The 21,357-nt window shown below is 46.0% G+C and overlaps 3 protein-coding genes across 3 annotated transcripts; 1 reads left to right on the top strand and 2 right to left on the bottom strand.

Moving 5' to 3' along the window:
• Positions 1 to 371: 371 nt before the first annotated feature.
• Positions 372 to 4,371, top strand: LOC119324953 (UTP--glucose-1-phosphate uridylyltransferase-like). The gene is made up of 21 exons (XM_037598716.1): positions 372 to 500; positions 623 to 670; positions 775 to 866; positions 985 to 1,075; positions 1,155 to 1,215; positions 1,359 to 1,436; positions 1,542 to 1,592; positions 1,676 to 1,749; positions 1,846 to 1,918; positions 2,003 to 2,060; positions 2,161 to 2,207; positions 2,287 to 2,352; positions 2,473 to 2,505; positions 2,622 to 2,674; positions 2,755 to 2,830; positions 2,952 to 3,008; positions 3,098 to 3,181; positions 3,256 to 3,354; positions 3,461 to 3,565; positions 3,804 to 3,875; positions 4,189 to 4,371. The coding sequence occupies exons 1-21, from the start codon at positions 442 to 444 to the stop codon at positions 4,213 to 4,215; spliced, it is 1,404 nt and encodes a 467-aa protein (XP_037454613.1). The 5' UTR covers positions 372 to 441; the 3' UTR covers positions 4,216 to 4,371.
• A 172-nt stretch (positions 4,372 to 4,543) lies between these two features.
• On the bottom strand, positions 4,544 to 6,161 carry LOC119324954 (peptidyl-prolyl cis-trans isomerase FKBP18, chloroplastic-like). Its single transcript, XM_037598717.1, has 6 exons — positions 5,842 to 6,161; positions 5,489 to 5,559; positions 5,312 to 5,398; positions 5,069 to 5,218; positions 4,902 to 4,961; positions 4,544 to 4,812 (listed from the first exon to the last, which is right to left on the bottom strand). The coding sequence occupies exons 1-6, from the start codon at positions 6,107 to 6,109 to the stop codon at positions 4,750 to 4,752; spliced, it is 699 nt and encodes a 232-aa protein (XP_037454614.1). The 5' UTR covers positions 6,110 to 6,161; the 3' UTR covers positions 4,544 to 4,749.
• A 605-nt stretch (positions 6,162 to 6,766) lies between these two features.
• On the bottom strand, positions 6,767 to 12,674 carry LOC119322821 (glutamate receptor 3.1-like). The gene is made up of 7 exons (XM_037596355.1): positions 12,504 to 12,674; positions 10,330 to 10,668; positions 8,890 to 10,238; positions 8,535 to 8,812; positions 8,190 to 8,221; positions 7,679 to 8,085; positions 6,767 to 7,451 (listed from the first exon to the last, which is right to left on the bottom strand). Exons 2-7 carry the CDS (start codon positions 10,592 to 10,594, stop codon positions 7,017 to 7,019), a joined length of 2,766 nt encoding a protein of 921 aa, XP_037452252.1. The 5' UTR covers positions 10,595 to 10,668; positions 12,504 to 12,674; the 3' UTR covers positions 6,767 to 7,016.
• Positions 12,675 to 21,357: the final 8,683 nt, after the last annotated feature.

Genomic DNA, 21,357 nt, shown 5'->3' with positions numbered 1-21,357 from the left:
GGCATCGAGCTAGGCTCACGACACGCCGTCGGTGGATGCAAGAGGAAAGGTACCGAGGCACCCTATGATTTTAAATGTATTTCTATTTTTTTGTAAGGGTGTTTTAGTGAGGAATCGTGATACTTAATATATGGCCTTACAACCTTTTAAAATAAGAAATAGATAAGAGCTAGTGGGAACCAATATTTTTTCAATTTAATTTTTAGTACTATCAATTTTAAGCCGTCAAAGATTTTTTTTGAGGGACAAAGCTGTTAACGGTCCGGCCGTTAACTTCGTGCGCGTCCCCCTCCTTTCGCGTCCCTGTTTTCCTTGTATAAATAGCCGGCGCCATCTCCTTCTCCTACCTCTGACTACCCTCGACCCTCCTCTTCCCACGCGCATCTCCCTCCCTCCCTCCCCGCACACGCGCCAAGCCAAGCGCTCTCTCTCGCATCGACAATGGCGGACGAGAAGCTCGCCAAGCTGCGCGAGGCCGTCACCGGCCTCGGCCAGATCAGGTCGATCGCTCTCTCCCTGTCAATCGGACGCCAGCCGTCGCCATTGCCGCATGTCTTTACCTGTATGTATGTCTTGTCCGATGGATCGCTTGCTTAATTTCTTTGTGCTGCCTTGCGTGCAGCGACAAGGAGAAGTCCGGGTTCATCAGCCTCGTCTCCCGCTACCTCAGGTAATTTCTCTTCCTTTGTGTTAGGTTCTCCTCCCGTTCGTCATCCATGGCGTGGATGTTGTTCTGAGTTCTGACCATGGTTGGTTTTCTTTGACGGCGAGAAGCGGCAACGAGGAGCAGATCGAGTGGGGCAAGATCCACACGCCGACCGACGAGGTGGTGGTGCCATACGACACCCTAGCGGCCCCGCCGGAAGGTGCGCACCACCGACGAGACGGCCATCTTCTCCTTCTCCTTCTCCTTCTCCTTCCTCGTCTTCGACACGAAACTGAATTTTGGTGATGACCCTATCTCCTGAAAAAATAAAATCGCAGACCTCGCGGCGACCAAGGCGCTGCTCGACAAGCTCGCGGTGCTCAAGCTCAATGGCGGCCTGGGGACCACCATGGGGTGCACAGGCCCAAAGTAAGCTGCCACGTTCATCTCATCCACATACATGGTGCTGATCACAACTAGCACATTGATCTCTCGACGAACGTTTCAGGTCGGTCATCGAGGTGCGGAACGGGTTCACCTTCCTCGACCTCATCGTGGTCCAGATCGAGGTAGGGGCCGGGGTCTAGCATCGTGCACGCATGATCGATCATCCATTGTTCCTTCTTCTTTTCTTTTTGAGATCCAAAGCAAATGTTGCTGTTCTACCTGAGTTTTGCAAGGCTGCATTCACTGACACTGCTTCCTTTTGCAGTCCCTGAACAAGAAGTACGGCAGCAACGTGCCGCTGCTCCTGATGAACTCCTTCAACACCCACGACGACACCTTGAAGGTAGATCGATCGCCACCACCCGAATCTCTCCCGACGACATTCGCGGTTGTTTGAAAAACATTTTTCCCTCATCGTGCTGATTAGTTAGTACATTTTGCGCCGTAGATTGTCGAGAAATACGCCAACTCAAACATCCAAATCCATACGTTCAACCAGGTATGTCAAGACAGATTCCGTGTTGGTGTTTCAGTCAGGTATATATGCTCATGGCATTTGCCAATTTCTGTTCTGATATGCAGAGCCAGTACCCTCGTGTCGTCGCCGACGAGTTCTTGCCGTGGCCTTCCAAGGGGAAGACTGACAAGGATGGCTGGTAAGACATTCATGCATCACCAGATCAGGAAATTCTTGTCTGACAATAATCACGGTGTAATTTTAACTACCTCTTCTTCATTACACAAATATGAAGGTACCCTCCTGGCCATGGTGACATCTTCCCATCCCTGATGAACAGCGGCAAGCTCGATTTACTACTCTCGCAGGTTCGCAATCATCTGGGGAAAAGTTCTCATCCAAAGTTTCCACGCGTGTAGTAACATTATTGTTATGTTTTTATACTATTGCAGGGAAAAGAATATGTTTTCATCGCAAACTCAGATAACTTGGGCGCTATAGTTGACATGAGTATCCTTACATAAACATGATATTCAATATTTACTTTGACAAAAAATTCCAGTTGTAAGAAAAAGGATACATTGCTTATATTTACTTAACTATTGAATAGAGATACTGAACCACTTGATCCACAAGCAGAATGAATACTGCATGGAGGTATGTAATTTCATAAATATACATTGAAGATAGATTGAATTTGGTTTGTTGGGAAAGAAGATTAACAGCCTTCCTTCAGGTTACCCCGAAAACTTTGGCCGATGTGAAAGGTGGCACACTGATCTCATATGAAGGAAGGGTTCAGGTTAGCTTAATTATGTTTCTTCCTTGTTGCAGCATAATCTTGCAAACCAATTTTATGAATGATAGTGGAGAATCGTGTCTGGGAACATAACGACAACAATTTTCCCTTTTATTTTTTCAGCTTCTGGAGATTGCACAGGTTCCTGATGCACATGTAAGTCATAAACTAGAAACTGCAATGGCATAATAAATGATCAAAAAACCAGACAGCACCGCGGCAATTACTGTGCGTCTTTTCTGAGATTGCTTCCACATTTTTCTGAAACCTAGGTCAATGAGTTCAAGTCAATTGAGAAATTCAAGATCTTCAACACCAACAATCTGTAAGTGAATTCAAAGTTTTTCATTTCAGTTTTATAAAGACCATTTCATTGCTATATAACACTACTACATGCTTTTATAGATGGGTGAGCTTGAAGGCTATCAAACGCCTTGTCGAGGCTGATGCACTCAAGATGGAGATCATTCCAAACCCGAAGGTAATAATGCATTCTAGAGAATTATTTTCACACAGGGATTGCTCCATGAGCTTTGTTAGTTTTTACCTATGATTTGTGAATAGTTTAACATAGATTTTGATGGACAATAAAATCATTTCAGGAAGTTGAGGGCGTGAAAGTCCTTCAGTTGGAAACGGCAGCTGGTGCCGCGATCAGGGTACTAACAAACTACTACTAACCTATTTACCCATAATCATAGCCTTATGCTACATATAAATATGACAAATCATATGTTTTTTGAATCAGTTCTTTGACCATGCAATCGGCATGAATGTTCCAAGGTCCCGGTTCCTACCGGTGAAGGCAACATCAGACTTGCAGCTAGTACAGGTTTGTGCTATATGCTGAACAAATTCTTTAAGTTAACACTCCTAATTCTAACTCAAATTACTTTTGCCCTGCAGTCTGATCTGTATACCTTGGTTGATGGCTTTGTTACACGTAATGCCGCTAGAACAAACCCATCAAATCCCTCAATTGAACTTGGCCCTGAGTTCAAGAAGGTCAGGCTCCAACACTAACACTCCTCGCCAAAACGAAAGAGTTTTACCATTAACTTTTAAACTCCAAATATAAATAAGCCGATCTTGTTTATACATGCACTGGCAGGTTGGGTGCTTCCTCGGCCGCTTCAAGTCGATTCCTAGCATTGTTGAGCTAGAGAGCTTGAAGGTTTCCGGTGATGTTTGGTTTGGTTCTGGCATCGTGCTGAAGGTATTCAGACAAAGTTGTTGAATTATTACAGTCTTCACTGTAGTTGCAGTTCTTAGACAACATGTTCAGACTATTTATGACCTGCTATTTTCAATGCATGCATTACCTGGATATAATGTGCAGCTTCGCTTCTCAAATAATTGCTGTTCTGATTTATGGCTATTTATGAAGATATACATCTCAAAAGTATTTAAACCTTGGGAGTAAAGATGTATGTTTTCTTTTAAAACTTTTGTAGGGCAAGGTGACCATCACAGCAAAACCTGGTGTTAAGCTGGAAATCCCAGATGGAAAAGTGATTGAGAACAAGGTATCTTTCCCAAGATGCATGTTCTCATTGTTGTTTCACGAATTCAGCAGTTTAAAAGCAACAGAGATCTTAGTTCTAGTCTGGTTACTTGTTTATCAGCATTGGAATAAGTTTGAAAATAAACGAAAGAATTACTGACATCATTAAAATAATCAGAAGTCTTACATAATTGACTAATTTTCATCATCTAGTTTCTGGGTAACAAACTAAAACCTTATTTGAGATGTTCATTTATATGTCCTAATCAAAAACTAAGCTGCTAGCACCATCCATCTTTTTCTATAACAAAATATATTTTATTCTTTTATTTCAGGATATCAACGGCCCTGAGGACCTTTAAATGAGCATCGGAACATGCTGACATCACAATGGCAGATCAATTTTACTATATAGAATCTGCTATGAGTCATACATGCACCATGACATTGTGGTGAATATCTGTGATGCAGTTTGCTTCAACATAAATACATTGAAGTGAACATTTCTACCTACTTAAGTTTTGCTTCTAATCTTAGATTTTACTCCCTCCATTCGGAATTACTTGTCACAAAAATGGATAAAAATGGATGTATCTACAACTAAAATACATCTAGATACATTCATTTCTTGGACGAGTAATTCCAAACGGAGGGAGTACTTGTTAGAAACAAGTCCTTTCAGGGCAAACAAACAAAATCGACAAAACGCAAAAGCTTTGCCTCCCAACGTTTCGATATATATCCAGGCAAAATATAATATTAACATATTCTCGGTTACAGCTCTCGTCTCATTGATAAGAACGAAAAAAGTACTGTATAAAATAAACACACCCCTCTAAAATTTGTGAAGCTTCACAGGTACCTCATCAGTATTTTCCACGTGTAAGCAAAAATGGTCAACTATCTGCGGGAGGGATCACTTCCAAAAGCTCTATATCCAGTTCAAAACTAGCATCAGCCTGCAAAGTAGGACCGAATTAAATAACTCATCACTAGCTGAATCCACTCAGATGCACAATCAAACTAGCAGAAACTGAGGGTTTTTTACCGGTATCTCGCCCTGCCCCTTTTTCCCATAACCCAGATCTGGAGGCACAATCACCCTCCTCTGCATAACCAACACACAAACAGAACAGCAGATCAGGTCAGTTATCATACCAAAGACAAAAAACACCCGATTATTCTTCACTCAGTGTTAGTTCTCCTTGTCAATACCTTCCCTCCAACTTTCATTCCCTCGGTTATCATGTACATGGCCCGTGGAGGCTTCGGCGAAGCCTGCGCGGAGAACAGCCCGTTGGCGGTGTCTGCGAAATCGCGCTTCCGCTCTTTTCCAGGCAGCGATCCGACGGTGAACACATAGGGCTACTAGAGGAAGGCAGACAAAAATCTTAGTTCCTACCGCGCCAAACCAGCAGCAGTGCCATAAACGGTGTCAGGAGTATTTTGCCACATAACCTGTGCGATGCTCCGGTTCCCCGCGAGGAGCTTGGCCTCGCGGCTCGACACCACGGTGATGCTGCGGTATATGCAGTCGAAATGAACCTTGAGAAGAACAGCAGTGGCAACCGGTTTCAGTTAGAGACTGAAGAGCAGTTTGAGCACAAGAATGAAGAGCAGGGCTGAGCTGATTACCTGGACAGTTGATCCCTTCTCGGCAGTTGGGCCCTTCCCTTCAATGAGATCGTAGTACTTCAGGCCATCAGCTGCCCCCAATGGTTCTCACATCAGATCACTCGAACGCCGAGTTTAATTTAACCAATGTAATAAGTAGTGATGATTCATGGAAAAGAGAGACTGTAACTTTTGATTGTAAACATGAGTTGCAGTGCTTAATATCACATGGATCAATTGACAGCTAAAAAATAAATAAAATGAAATATTGTATGAGGCTAATCAGCTTCAGAGTTCAGCCTGAAAGGGCCAAACTTTTGGGCGGAAATCTGAGCAGGAACCAAGGGCGCAGGGGAAGTGGCTCGCGGACGTACGTGTGGACGCGTAGTCCTCCGGCGCGATGGTCCGGCGGCCCCTCCTGGCGGCGAGTGCGGGCGCCGGCGGGGAGGACGAGACGGCGGTCAGGAGGCCGGCCGAGAGGAGGAGCTGCGCGGCCGCCCTCCGCCGGGAGACGCAGCAGGGGACGGTGGCCTCCCTCGGAGGAGGAGCGGGAGCGGAGGAGGGTTGAGGGTGGGGCCGGCGGGGGTGGAAGGTTCTGGAAGGCAGGGCGGAGGGAGCCATGGACGGCGGAGGAGGAGGCATGGGGGCCGGAAGGATGATGGTGGGTCGGAATGGCGCGCGCTCGGCTGCCCGCCTGCCGCCACCACATCAGCATATCCATAAACGGTAGGGTGCAGGAAAAAAAAACAGAATATTCCATTTTCCCCATTTTATGCCTTATTGTTTATTACTCCTGTTACATTGATTTTTAGATCCTTTTCTTAAATTTATTTATTTTCTTACAATGTTCGCAAACCACATTGTGCGGTGTTTATTTTCCCTTTTATGCATTCATATTTATTTTATCATATTACTGGATTTTTTGTATTTGCTGGTTAAAATAGTCTAGTAATGTTTAAAAAATACAGATTGTGGTATTTGTGACAAGAGAAAAAAATCGGTGTTCAAGACAAGCTAGTACCTGTCCTATACTCCTATTCTGGATGAGAACTTGTGCATGTCCAGACAATGGCCTTGTTGTGAAACTGTAGCTTCAGTTCCAAACAGTGAAGGTGGTGGTTGTTTTTTAAAGAATTTATCATTGTTGCTAATTGCACTTCCAACCAAGAAAATCAAAGAAATATTGGGATGCAGAAGTTCAAATCTGTGCAATTTCACAAAAAAATAATTAAATGATAGACCTGCCTGCTCACATCCATTCAGGGCCAAGGCAGGCAACAGCCAATGCAAGAGAAACTCTGAAGATAAAAAGGCACTCACACAAACACATTCCTGCCATTCACAATCACAACACCATCAAGGACAAGACACATCTTCTATACAATTGCCCAGTTGCCAGGAACCTACAGAACAATCTCCCCTACACAGCCTCTGAAAGTCTGAGAATCTATTTCCCCCTCCATTAGATCAGGTAAGCCGACCCGAAGAACAGCGCACCTCGGGTCGAAAACGTGCATATATATAATCTCTTAGCTTTTGTACACAAGAACTAGCCTTCTATATCAATGACGCTGCCGCCGTTCCTGGCCGGCCTCTCTACGTCGAGGGCGGCCATCGGCGCCGTGGCCGCCGCGCTCGCAGGCAGGCTCATGGACCGCTTCTTCCGGTCCTTCGGCGGCTCCTTGTCGTCGACGAACGAGATGAACCTCCGGAGGCTCTTCTTCGGCTCGTGCCTCACGTACTTGCGCAGCATGATGCCGAAGTAGATGAGCAGCGAGATGACGCACGCCACGCCGCAGATGAGGAACAGGCCCCAGAAGCTCTCGAGCCGGAGCTGGTTCGAGTTGATCATCTCGCTTTCGTCGGCTGCGCACTCGCCTGTCTTGAGCCACTTGTCGTGGATCCGCTGCAGCTCCCCGTTCTCTGACAGTGACAGGATCGCCGTCGACAGGTCCACTTGCAGCGGGGAGTCCCTTGGAAATGCCTGGCAGAATGAACTTTTGTAAGGTGCTAAGTATTGATTCGTGAAATTAAAGAAGGTGTAGATTTTAGATTTCACCAGTAAAAGAAGTGCAAGAAAGGTTTACATAATACTAGACAGCATACACAACTATTGGAAGTTAAAACTGTCGTTTCAGGATTTTTAACACCAAAATATTGTATCCTTGTATTTTGAAGCTATGTTAAATAACTTAGTTTAAATGTACTTACAAAGCCCCATCCTCTGCTTGTGAAATCTGAGCCGGCTACTGCAATCTTGCAGTAGGTTGACAAAAACAGTTCAACATAGGGGCGCTCGTCAACGATGGCCATAACTCCTCCTTTCTTGGGGCCAAGCTCGAGGGCTTTAGCATATTCTTTTGGGGAACCGAGAGCTCTTAGCCTTGACCGTGAGATGTTCAGTTCATTAACCATGTAGTCTTGTGCAAAAGAACCAACTTGGAAACCAACAGGAGCATCACTATTTTTCAGGTCATCAATTCCTTTTATAGAAGTATCAAGTTGTTGCACGGTCAGGATGGAAGTAAGACTCGCGGTATAGCTGGATTGGATGATCAAAACAACAAACAGCCATATGATTAACACGCCGCGCCCTAAGGTGCTCATAGTATTTTCTCCTGGGAACAGATACAGATGAAAATCATGAGCCATGTGAATCAGAATAAAATTACTTTTTATATATAGCCAAAAAACACATAATAGAGAAGGTTGGTTTACTCACTGTGTGCAAAGAACAAAGTCGAAAAGCTGAACCTGCAGACAATAAAAAATTGAGATTATAATCACAGTTTTGAGAGCAAGGAATGACTCTGTGATAAGAGCATTTGACAAGAGTATGTAAAAACAGAAGAAAATAAAATCAATGCATCATATATATCTCTCACCACAAGATAATAGTTAATTCATAGTCACTGGATGCTTCATGTGGGTGTGTTAACTGGCAATTGTTCTAAGGTGCTTGTTGTATGAAACATGTTACACAAGACTTGTTCCGGCCTTGACATTTCTAAGAAAACAAAACTGGTATACAGGAAGATGAAACAAAAGGTGCAGGTAAGCTCCTCACCAGAAAATAGTTATCAATTGTTCTCGTGGCGAGCCGCGGAACTCATCATTGATTCGATGTTCAAGAACCCAAACAACCACACCCACAACAAGAAAGAACAACCCTGTAACACACCACATCTCCAAAGTAAATGGCTGCAAGAATGCCCAGGACGTTGTTATATGCCTTTTAACCGGAGCCAAGATAACCAATCCTGTTTCAATGAAAGGCTGGGTGAAATCAGCATTTACTGTGCGCTTCATTGTAACTGCGATATCCCCTACAGCTCCATCAAGCTCCTGCAGAATAAGATAAACCTGGTCAGTACGGTATGATGGAATGTGTAGAAAAAAGAAAAAAAAACATATATGCTTACATTTGATTCAACCATCTGTATGAGTTTGTCATAATGAGGATTTTCAGTACCACTCCCAAAAGGTACAAACTTGTAGGTAACAGGATAAGGAAGCAAAGCCAATGCCTGAGTAAAGACATCAATGCAATAACCCTTCATTGACCCGGTAACATTGTCTTTCGTGACAAACTCCCTGAAGCTGAATCTGTTGGGAATACCAATTTTCAACTCCTTGGCATTAGAAGGGAAAACCCATCCTCGAGGCCTCTGTGCAGTCTGCCCAGGCCAAATAACATCATAGAGTTGCTGATTGGCTAGAGAAGTATTTGGGGGCTTTGAATAAAGAGCCTCTGGAGGGACAGTTGACAACGAGCCAGAATAGTTTGACCAAAAACCAATGGTCCGCATGCCATTTCCAATGACGTTTATGATCTCATAGGCAGGATGAATGAGGTCACCTGAAGCATCAAATTGCACGTGCCCAGACGGCCCAGTGAAGTTTACCTTTCTAATCTTCTCCAATAATTTCCTTCCCTTGTCAAAAATACTCATTGCTTCAAGGTGAAGAGTTCCCCCAGTTGCATCACGCAACCGCGAGTCATTAGAGAAGGAAATGCTACCACCATCATCGAAGAAGGCATCCAGAGCCCGAGCTACTGTCCATACACTATCATAAACATAAAAACCATAAGTATTTACTCGAAGATCACTATGGTTGTACTTCTGACTTTGCCTGCTCCACTTGGAGATCAAATTACTTTTTATCTTTGAGTTGGGGATATGTGGCCGTAAAGTAAGAACACCTTGCATACCAGATATAGTCTCAGCAGGAACTGATGAATTAGCATCAAGATATGCAGAAAGCCAGTCGGTTGCAATCCATACATAGCCATTACCCATCATGTTTAGTCGGTTTGCCATAGAGAAAAGCTTGAGTCCAGGTTCAGCACCAGTATGGAGGATGATAACGCGAGACTCCATATAACTGACACTAACCAACAAATTAATGAGCTCACTCTTTTTAGCATTTGCAGGAAATCCAATCTTGTAGGAGATTTTGCAGCGCTTCGCAGTGAGTGCGTCATCCAAAGCAGCAATGCCATTTCGACCATAATCATCATCAACATATATGGCAGTCACTATCTTCCAGTGGTTGTAGTCCACAACTGCTGCCACAGCCGCCATTTGATAGAGATCACTGGGAGCAGTCCTGACAAAGAATGGGAACTGTATCGATGAAAGAGTAGCATCAGACGCAAAGGACATCAAGGGGACTCGGAGCTCATTTGCTACATATGAAATGATATGAGCAATTGCGGAGCACTGGGGGCCAACGATTGCAATAACATCAGTCTCCATGAACTGCAAAGCTGATACAAGGAATACGATATCATTGTCACAACTCCAGAAAAGAAGCAACTATTTTAACGATACAAAATGATGACGTTAAAGCTAGTCTACCTTGAACCATGCCAAGGAAACCATCAAAGCAATTTGTATCCTTGGTTTCAACCTTTAATGTTGTTCCATTTAGAACTGTTGGATCAGAGTTGATATCTTCCAAGGCTGCATTGATGGCAATCGCCGCAACACCTCCAGTGGTGGAGTTCAATTGAAGAATAGACCCAATATTCACAACTGGAGGCCTTGCAGCTAAGCTCTTGGAGATGCCATTAGGGTACAGGAGCAGAGAGAGAACCAACAGCATGGGAAAAGCTATCGCCATTGTCCCTCAAACGGTGCAAAGGCTACTGGATGGTTATTTGCATCTTAACAGATTATTAATGAGTTGGGATCCCCCTGCAAGAAAAAAATCACAGAGCAGATGTTATTGTGATACGGATGCATAGTTCTTGTATTCCCTAAAGTAACATAGTTGGTGTAGACTGTACCAGCATTTGAAGCCTCAGTACAAACGTCCAAAGGAAAAAAAACAGTAACAAAGAAGCAAATAATAATTTGAAGGATGCACTAGCTGTAATTAAGAAAAAACGGACTGAATATTGCAAAAAAAAAGTAACTGAACTGAGCAACAACAGATGTTTCGACCAAACACGTTAAGAATGAAAACAATCCATTTGTAGTAAGCGACAGAACATTTCGGTTTGTGCCATTGATGTTATCCGGTTATACTGCTCCTAGGAAGAAGATACAGGTCGTAGGTTGGGCCGGCAAGCATCCAGCATTCTCACATACACTCGTCCAAGAAAACCAAAAAACATTATGGTCCTTGAATTAAAAGCCAAACGTGTGGTGTGGACCAACTGCTCTCAACAGATTTCAGTTTGCACACACTATTGCTATGCAGGGAACACACTTTGGATTATGCAGCGTATAAGGTATTTATTCTTATCCTTAACCCCTTGTGTCAATCATCAGACAGCAAACAAACAAACAAACAAACATATTATACCAGGATACTATGCTTAAGGGTGCTTCCTGCAAAAAGGAAACACTGCCTAAGATGCCAGCAGAGCAAAGTACCAAACCAGCTAAGCACAGATTCCAGCATTTCATTCATTTAGCAACTGATGGTAAACGGACTGAAGAACTCAAAGGAGACCTGGCCGGCAGACACAGTAAGGAGGCAATCAGCCAAATACTTTGTGAGCGGGCTAAGACCCAGTGGTAACACCATCACAACAACCAGGGCTGCCAATACCGGGAGATCAGTCCACAGGCCGCAGCCAGTAGGGGGTCAATCCAAATGTTGAAAGAAAAACAGTAACAAAGAAGCAAGTGCCAATCTGAAGGAAGCAATTAAAAAACCAACGGACTGAATGTCGCAAAGAAAAGCAACTTAAAAGAACAATGGCAGATGATTCAACCAAACTCGTTAACAAGAATGTGAAAAACACCCTTTTCTGGTAAGCAACACAACATTTGGTTTGTGCCATTTATGCCATCCAAAGTCCTAGGCCGGGCCGGCATTTTTGTTCACACCTACTCATCCAAGAAAAACCGAGAAGCGATGTGGCCCTCGATTGCAATCCCAAACATGTGACCCAGCAGATTCCAGTTTCCCCACACTATTGCTACGCGGAGAGAGAGAGAGAACAAAAGCCGCAGGTGCCGAACTTTGGATCATGCAGCAAGGCATCTATTCTATTCCTTCCTTGCTTCACCCCCTTTTCTATTGTCAATCAGACGGACAGCAAGCGAACAAAGAAACGCCAGGATTACTACTAGTAATGCTCAAGGTTGCTTCCTTCCTGCAAAAAAGCAACATTTGCCTGCAAAAATGGAAGCATTTGCGTGCACAGATTTGGGTCAGACCAACTGACACAAATTTCGGCATTTCGTCAGTTGAGCAACTGACCATAAACGGAACGGAGTGAAACCACTAAGACCAGGCCGACCGACACCGTACGGCATGGTACGGCACAGCGGCAATCGGTTGAACAGCTCGAGGGCCGGCGGGAGTAGGCCCGGCGGCGGCGGCGGCGGCGGCGACCGGGGCCGCCATTGCCGGGGGATCAGTCCACAGCCAGTAGGGGAGGGGGAGCTGGGGAAGACACACAGCTTCACCTCGGATTCCGCGACCCGAGGGCCCAAGAAACGGCGGGCATTGGCGGCAGGGGAGGGGGATTGGAGAGCAAGAACAGGGGGAGAAACGCACGGAGATTCGGACTTACGGGGTTGGATTCGGCGCCGGAAGAGGAAATCTCGGCTTCTGCTGCGGCGGCGCTCGACGAAGACGACGGCTCGGGGAAGGGAGGGAGAGCAGGGGGGGCAGGCGGAGGAGGAGGACCCCACGACGCCGACCGGGAGCTGCTTCCGTCGAGCTCGTCATCATATTATTTTTAGGTGAAGGTATTATAGCGGAGGGGGGACAGGGAAGGAAGAGGGAGATGGAGATGTACCCGACGACCTGACACGCGGGACCCACCCCGTGGAGAATGCGAGCACGTGGCCCACCATGTCGGCCATGGGCTCTATTACAATTACAAGATGGCAAATCATTTTTATTTTTTGTGATCTATATATTGGATTTCTCTAGGAAAACGTTTGTTTTAAGTCGTATGAAAAGAACGAAACGTAAGCCGCGTCCTGTGGTGGACACGTGTCCCTGTGGACCCGTCACCGCTCGGTCCAGCCTTATCTTCTTTCCCGTACGCAATCTTCTCCTCCATTCATCTCTTTCCTCTCTTTCCCCCTTTCCATCTCTGTTCGTCACGCCCAGATCCCACCGAACCGCTTCTACAATTCACTAGGAGAACGACGATGAGCACCGCATGTTGCATCTCCGCCGCAGTAGCTCCGTCGCAGCATCAGAAGTCGCCCGCCGTGAGCTTCATCGCAGCACCTCGCCGCTCTTGGCCTCTCGCGGCATCAGACATCGCCGCAACATGTGCGCGGCGGTGTTGTAGTGGACCGCTCGCCGGTGGCTCCCGATGCAGCGCTCGCGCGGAGGCCCGGAGCTCAGTGCCGCAAGGAAGCTTGACCGGCAGCTGTAATGGAGCTTCACCGACGGCACCCGGAGCTGCGATGAAACTTCACCGGCGCCACAATGGAGCTTCACCGGCAAGCCAGGAGCTGCGATGCAGCAGGTGATGCTGCAATGGAGCGCGCCGGTGGCTGCAATGGAGCCCCGCCGCAGGTGCAATGGAGCCCCGTCGCGGCTGCAATGCAGCACGGCTTGGGCTGCAACGGAGCTCCGCCGGAACACCGCGCGCCGATGGCCGCAATGGAGCGTGTCGTGCTGCAACGGAGCTCCGTTGCGGTTGCAATGGAGCTTCGTCGGGAAGCCGACGGTGCAGCTGTTGGGAACGTAGTAATTTCAACAGTTTTCCTACGCACACGCAAGATCATGGTGATGGTATAGCAACGAGAGGGGAGAGTGATGTCCACGTACCCTCGTAGACCGCAAACGGAAGCGTTAACACAACGCGGTTGATGTAGTCGTACGTCTTCACGATCCGACCGATCCAAGCACCGAACGTACGGCACCTCCGAGTTCAGCACACGTTCAGCTCGATGACGATCCTCGGGCTCCGATCCAGCAAAGCTTCGGGGATGAGTTCCGTCAGCACGACGGCGTGGTGACGATGATGATGTTCTACCGGCGCAGGGCTTCGCCTAAACTCCGCGACGATATGACCGAGGTGGAATATGGTGGAGGGGGGCACCGCACACGGCTAAGGAACGATCCGTAGATCAACTTGTGTGTTATGGGGTGCCCCCTGCCCCCGTATATAAAGGAGGGAGGGAGGTGCGGCCGGCCCCCTTGGGGTGCGCCTGGAGGAGTCCTACTCCCACCGGGAGTAGGACTCCCCCCTCTTGCCTTGGTGGAGAAGGAAAGGGGGGAGGGGAAAGAGGAAAGGGGCGCCCCCCCCCCTTCCTTGTCCTATTCGGACTAGGGGGAAGGGGGGGCGCGGCCTGCCCTGGCCGGCCCTCCTCTTCTCCCTCATGGCCCACTAAGGCCCATTAACCCCTGGGAGGGTTCCGGTAACCTCCCGGTGTTCCGGTAAAATCCCGATTTCACCCGGAACCTTTCCGATGTCCAAACATAGGCTTCCAATATATCAATATTTATGTCTCGACCATTTTGAGACTCCTCGTCATGTCCGTGATCATATCCGGAACTCCGAACAAACTTCGGTACATCAAAACTTATAAACTCATAATAAAACTGTCATCGTAACGTTAAGCGTGCGGACCCTACGGGTTCGAGAACTATGTAGACATGACCTAGAACTATTCTCGGTCAATAACCAATAGCGGAACCTGGATGCCCATATTGGTTCCTACATATTCTACGAAGATCTTTATCGGTTCAAACCGCATAACAACATACGTTGTTCCCTTTGTCATCGGTATGTTACTTGCCCGAGATTTGATCGTCGGTATCCAATACCTAGTTCAATCTCGTTACTGGCAAGTCTCTTTACTCGTTCCGTAATACATCATCCCGTAACCAACTCATTTGGTCACATTGCTTGCAAGGCTTATAATGATGTGCATTACCGAGAGGGCCCAGAGATACCTCTCCGACAATTGGAGTGACAAAACCTAATCTCGAAATACGCCAACTCAACATGTACCTTCGGAGACACCTGTAGTACTCCTTTATAATCACCCAATTACGTTGTGTCGTTTGGTAGTACCCAAAGTGTTCCTCCGGTAAACGGGAGTTGCATAATTCTCATAGTTACAGGAACATGTATAAGTCATGAAGAAAGATCAGATCGTAGAAATTTTATTTTCTTGTTACGATGATTTTCCACTTCACTCTGAAATTCTTTGAACTTTTCAAATGTTTCAGACTTGTGTTTCATCAAGTAGATATACCCATATCTGCTCAAATCATCTGTGAAGGTGAGAAAATAACGATACCCGCCGCGAGCCTCAACATTCATTGGACCACAAACATCAGTATGTATGATTTCCAACAAATCAGTTGCTCGCTCCATAGTTACGGAGAACGGCGTTTTAGTCATCTTGCCCATGAGGCACGGTTCGCAAGTACCAAGTGATTCATAATCAAGTGATTCCAAAAGCCCATCCGTATGGAGTTTCTTCATGCGCTTTACACCGATATGACCTAAACGGCAGTGCCACAAATAAGTTGCACTATCGTTATCAACTCTACATCTTTTGGTTTCAACACTATGAATATGTGTATTACTACTATCGAGATTCAATAAAAATAGACCACTCTTCAAGGGTGCATGACCATAAAAGATATTACTCATATAAATAGAACAACCATTATTCTCTGATTTAAATGAATAACCGTCTCGCATCAAACAAGATCCAGATATAATATTCATGCTTAACGCTGGCACCAAATAACAATTATTCAGGTCTAAAACTAATCCCGATGGTAGATATAGAGGTAGCGTGCCGACCGCGATCACATCGACTTTGGAACCATTTCCCACGCGCATCGTCACCTCGTCCTTAGCCAATCTTCGCTTAATTCGTAGTCCCTGTTTCGAGTTGCAAATATTAGCAACAGAACCAGTATCAAATACCCAGGTACTACTGCGAGCATTAGTAAGGTACACATCAATAACATGTATATCACATATACCTTTGTTTACTTTGCCATCCTTCTTATCCGCCAAATACTTGGGGCAGTTCCGCTTCCAGTGTCCAGTCTGCTTGCAGTAGAAGCACTCAGTTTCAGGCTTTGGTCCAGACTTGGGTTTCTTCTCTTGAGCAGCAACTTGTTTGCTGTTTTTCTTGAAGTTCCCCTTCTTCTTCCCTTTGCCCTTTTTCTTGAAACTGGTGGTTTTGTTAACCATCAACACTTGATGCTCTTTCTTGATTTCTACCTCCGCGGCTCTTAGCATTGCGAAGAGTTCGGGAATAGTCTTGTTCATCCCTTGCATATTATAGTTTATCACGAAGCTCTTGTAGCTTGGTGGCAGTGATTGAAGAATTCTGTCAATGACACTATCATCAGGAAGATTAACTCCCAGTTGAATCAAGTGATTATTATACCCAGACATTTTGAGTATATGTTCACTGACAGAACTATTCTCCTCCATCTTGCAGCTATAGAACTTAATGGAGACTTCATATCTCTCAATCCGGGCATTGCTTGAAATATTAACTTCAACTCCTGGAACATCTCATATGCTCCATGACGTTCAAAACATCGTTGAAGACCCAGTTCTAAGCCGTAAAGCATGGCACACTGAACTATCGAGTAGTCATCATCTTTGCTCTGCCAGACGTTCTTAACGTCATCAGTTGCATCAGTAGCAGGCCTGGCACCCAGCGGTGCTTCCAGGACGTAACTTTTCTGTGCAGCAATGAGGATAATCCTCAGGTTACGGACCCAGTCCGTGTAATTGCTACCATCATCTTTCAACTTTGCTTTGTCAAGGAACGCATTAAAATTCAACGGAACAACAACACGAGCCATCTATCTACAACAAACATAGACAAGCAAGATACTATCAGGTACTAAGTTCATGATAAATTTAAGTTTAATTAATCATATTACTTAAGAACTCCCACTTAGACAGACATCTCTCTAGTCATCTAAGTGATCACGTGATCCAAATCAACTAAACCATGTCCGATCATCACGTGAGATGGAGTAGTTTCAATGGTGAACATCACTATGTTGATCATATCTACTATATGATTCACGCTCGACCTTTCGGTCTCCGTGTTCCGAGGCCATATCTGTATATGCTAGGCTCGTCAAGTTTAACCTGAGTATTCCGCGTGTGCAACTGTTTTGCACCCGTTGTATTTGAACGCAGAGCCTATCACACCCGATCATCACGTGGTGTCTCAGCACGAAGAACTTTCGCAACGGTGCATACTCAGGGAGAACACTTCTTGATAATTAGTGAGAGATCATCTTAAAATGCTACCGTCAATCAAAGCAAGATAAGATGCATAAAGGATAAACATCACATGCAATCAATATAAGTGATATGATATGGCCATCATCATCTTGTGCTTGTGATCTCCATCTTTGAAGCACCGTCGTGATCACCATCGTCACCGGCGCGACACCTTGATCTCCATCGTAGCATCGTTGTCGTTACGCCATCTATTGCTTCTACGACTATCGCTACCGCTTAGTGATAAAGTAAAGCAATTACAGGGCATTTGCATTTCATACAATAAAGCGACAACCACATGGCTCCTGCCAGTTGCCGATAACTTCGGTTACAAAACATGATCATCTCATACAATAAAATATAGCATCACGTCTTGACCATATCACATCACAACATGCCTGCAAAAACAAGTTAGACGTCCTCTACTTTGTTGTTGCAAATTTTACGTGGCTGCTACGGGCTTAGCAAGAACCGTTCTTACCTACGCATCAAAACCATAATGATAGTTCGTCAAGTTAGTGCTGTTTTAACCTTCGCAAGGACCGGGCGTAGCCACGCTCGATTCAGCTAAAGTGAGAGAGACAGACACCCGCCAGCCACCTTTAAGCACAAGTGCTCGTAACGGTGAAACCAGTCTCGCGTAAGCGTACGCGTAATGTCGGTCCGGGCCGCTTCATCTCACAATACCGCCGAACCAAAGTATGACATGCTGGTAAGCAGTATGACTTGTATCGCCCACAACTCACTTGTGTTCTACTCGTGCATATAACATCAACGCATAAAACCTAGGCTCGGATGCCACTGTTGGGGAACGTAGTAATTTCAATAGTTTTCCTACGCACACGCAAGATCATGGTGATGGTACAGCAACGAGAGGGGAGAGTGATGTCCACGTACCCTCGTAGACCGCAAACGGAAGCGTTAACACAACGCGGTTGATGTAGTCGTACGTCTTCACGATCCGACCGATCCAAGCACCGAACGTACGGCACCTCCGAGTTCAGCACACGTTCAGCTCGATGACGATCCCCGGGCTCCGATCCAGCAAAGCTTCGGGGATGAGTTCCGTCAGCACGACGGCGTGGTGACGATGATGACGTTCTACCGGCGCAGGGCTTCGCCTAAACTCCGCGACGATATGACCGAGGTGGAATATGGTGGAGGGGGGCACCGCACACGGCTAAGGAACGATCCGTAGATCAACTTGTGTGTTATGGGGTGCCCCCTGCCCCCGTATATAAAGGAGGGAGGGGGAGGTGCGGCCGGCCCCCTTGGGGTGCGCCTGGAGGAGTCCTACTCCCACCGGGAGTAGGACTCCCCCCTCTTGCCTTGGTGGAGAAGGAAAGGGGGGAGGGGAAAGAGGAAAGGGGGGCGCCGCCCCCCCCCCCTTCCTTGTCCTATTTGGACTAGGGGGGGGAGGGGGCGCGCGGCCTGCCCTGGCCGGCCCTCCTCTTCTCCCTCATGGCCCACTAAGGCCCATTAACCCCTGGGAGGGTTCCGGTAACCCCCCGGTGTTCCGGTAAAATCCCGATTTCACCTGGAACCTTTCCGATGTCCAAACATAGGCTTCCAATATATCAATCTTTATGTCTCGACCATTTCGAGACTCCTCGTCATGTCCGTGATCACATCTGAAACTCCGAACAAACTTCGGTACATCAAAACTTATAAACTCATAATAAAACTGTCATCGTAACGTTAAGCGTGCGGACCCTACGGGTTAGAGAACTATGTAGATATGACCTAGAACTATCCTCGGTCAATAACCAATAGCGGAACCTGGATGCCCATATTGGTTCCTACATATTCTATGAAGATCTTTATCGGTTCAAACCGCATAACAACATACGTTGTTCCCTTTGTCATCGGTATGTTACTTGCCCGAGATTTGATCGTCGGTATCCAATACCTAGTTCAATCTCGTTACCGGCAAGTCTCTTTACTCGTTACATAATGCATCATCCCGTAACCAACTCATTTGGTCACATTGCTTGCAAGGCTTATAATGATGTGCATTACCGAGAGGGCCCAGAGATACCTCTCCGACAATTGGAGTGACAAAACCTAATCTCGAAATACGCCAACTCAACATGTACCTTCGGAGACACCTGTAGTACTCTTTTATAATCACCCAGTTAAGTTGTGACGTTTGGTAGTACCCAAAGTGTTCCTCCGGTAAATGGGAGTTGCATAATTCTCATAGTTACAGGAACATGTATAAGTCATGAAGAAAGCAATAGCAATATACTAAACGATCAAGTGCTAGGCTAACGGAATGGGTCATGTCAATCACATCATTCTCCTAATGATGTGATCCCATTAATCAAATGACAACACATGTCTATGGTTAGGAAACATAACCATCTTTGATTAATGAGCTAGTCAAGTAGAGGCATACTAGTGACTATATGTTTGTCTATGTATTCACACATGTATCATGTTTCCGGTTAATACAATTCTAGCATGAATAATAAACATTTATCATGATATGAGGAAATAAATAATAACTTTATTATTGCCTCTAGGGCATATTTCCTTCAGCAGCGTGGTGCTGCCATGGAGCTGCAGTGGAGCTTCCCCGGGGTCGTACGTGTTGCATTGAAGCTTTGTTTTCCATCGACTCTGGTGTTGCTGCGTTAGTGCTCTGCCGGTGGCTCCAGTGCTGCTGCGTTGGAGCTCTGCCGATGGCTCCGGTGGTGCGATGTCGCCGGCACAGTCACCACGGTGAGGTGGGATTGATGGCGAGCACCATTTGCTGCATAGGAGGCGTGGTTTGATTTGAGGGCGAGCGGTTGCGTGCGGTTTCTGCGTTGACCCGATCCAACCGCTACGCGTCGGGCAATCTAACGGCTGGCGAGGCGACTTACGTTTGTGTATTATCATCCAGATTATTTGTAGCACTCGCCATTTCTCTATCTATCTACACTATAATAAAGGAAGAAAAATAGTTTCAACATGGGCTTGGTCTGACGACGCTAGTGCGGTTGTCTGCCTAGATCTCGGGGTGACCCCTCGCCGATATGCTTGGCGCGATTGCCAATCCCCGTCCTACCTAATATTCTACTATTGCGACGGGGTTGTCCCTCGTATGTCTTTGCAGGTATTCCAGTGGCTGGATTTCTTCATGTTGTCCATTATATTGTTGGTATGATCTACGGTGGTGCAACGACAATAGGTTCACCCGCATCTTCATTTTTGGAAGCAACATCTATGTGTCTCTAGGTTCAGTTGCCCCCGTCATATCTAATTGTATCTAATGTTTTATTGATACTATATAAACCATCTTTTGTTTTGGAAACAACATTAGTCTGTCTTGAGCTTCAAATATGTTGGAAATATGCCCTAGAGGCAATAATAAAAGGATTATTATTATATTTCCTTGTTCATGATAATTGTCTTTTATTCATGCTATAATTATGTTATCCGGAAATCGTAATACACGTGTGAATACTTAGACCACAACATGTCCCTAGTGAGCCTCTAGTTGACTAGCTCGTTGATCAACAAATAGTCATGGTTTCCTGACTATGGACATTGGATGTGATTGATAACGGGATCACATCATTAGGAGAATGATGTGATGGACAAGACCCAATCCTAAGCACAGCACAAGTTCGTGTAGTTTGTTTGCTAGAGCTTTTCCAATGTCAAGTATCTTTTCCTTAGACCATGAGATCGTGTAACTCCCGGATACCATAGGAGTGCTTTGGGTGTACCAAACGTCACAACGTAACTGGGTGACTATAAAGGTATACTACGGGTATCTCCGAAAGTGTCTGTTGGGTTGACATGGATTGAGACTGGGATTTGTCACTCCGTATGACGGAGAGGTATCTCTGGGCCCACTCGGTAATGCATCATCATAATGAGCTCAAAGTGACCAAGTGTCTGGTCACGGGATCATGCATTACGGTACGAGTAAAGTGACTTGCCGGTAACGAGATTGAACGAGGTATTGGGATACCGACGATCGAATCTCGGGCAAGTAACGTACCGATTGACAAAGGGAATTGTATACGGGATTACTTGAATCCTCGACATCGTGGTTCATCCGATGAGATCATCGAGGAGCATGTGGGAGCCAACATGGGTATCCAGATCCCGCTGTTGGTTATTGACCGGAGAGTCGTCTCGGTCATGTCTGCATGTCTCCCGAACCCGTAGGGTCTGCACACTTAAG

Source organism: Triticum dicoccoides, chromosome 6B (genome assembly GCF_002162155.2).
Source record: "Triticum dicoccoides isolate Atlit2015 ecotype Zavitan chromosome 6B, WEW_v2.0, whole genome shotgun sequence".
Lineage (NCBI taxonomy): Eukaryota > Viridiplantae > Streptophyta > Magnoliopsida > Poales > Poaceae > Triticum > Triticum dicoccoides.
The sequence above is the reverse complement of the archived record's forward strand: the minus strand, read 5'-3'. Positions and strand labels throughout refer to the sequence as shown.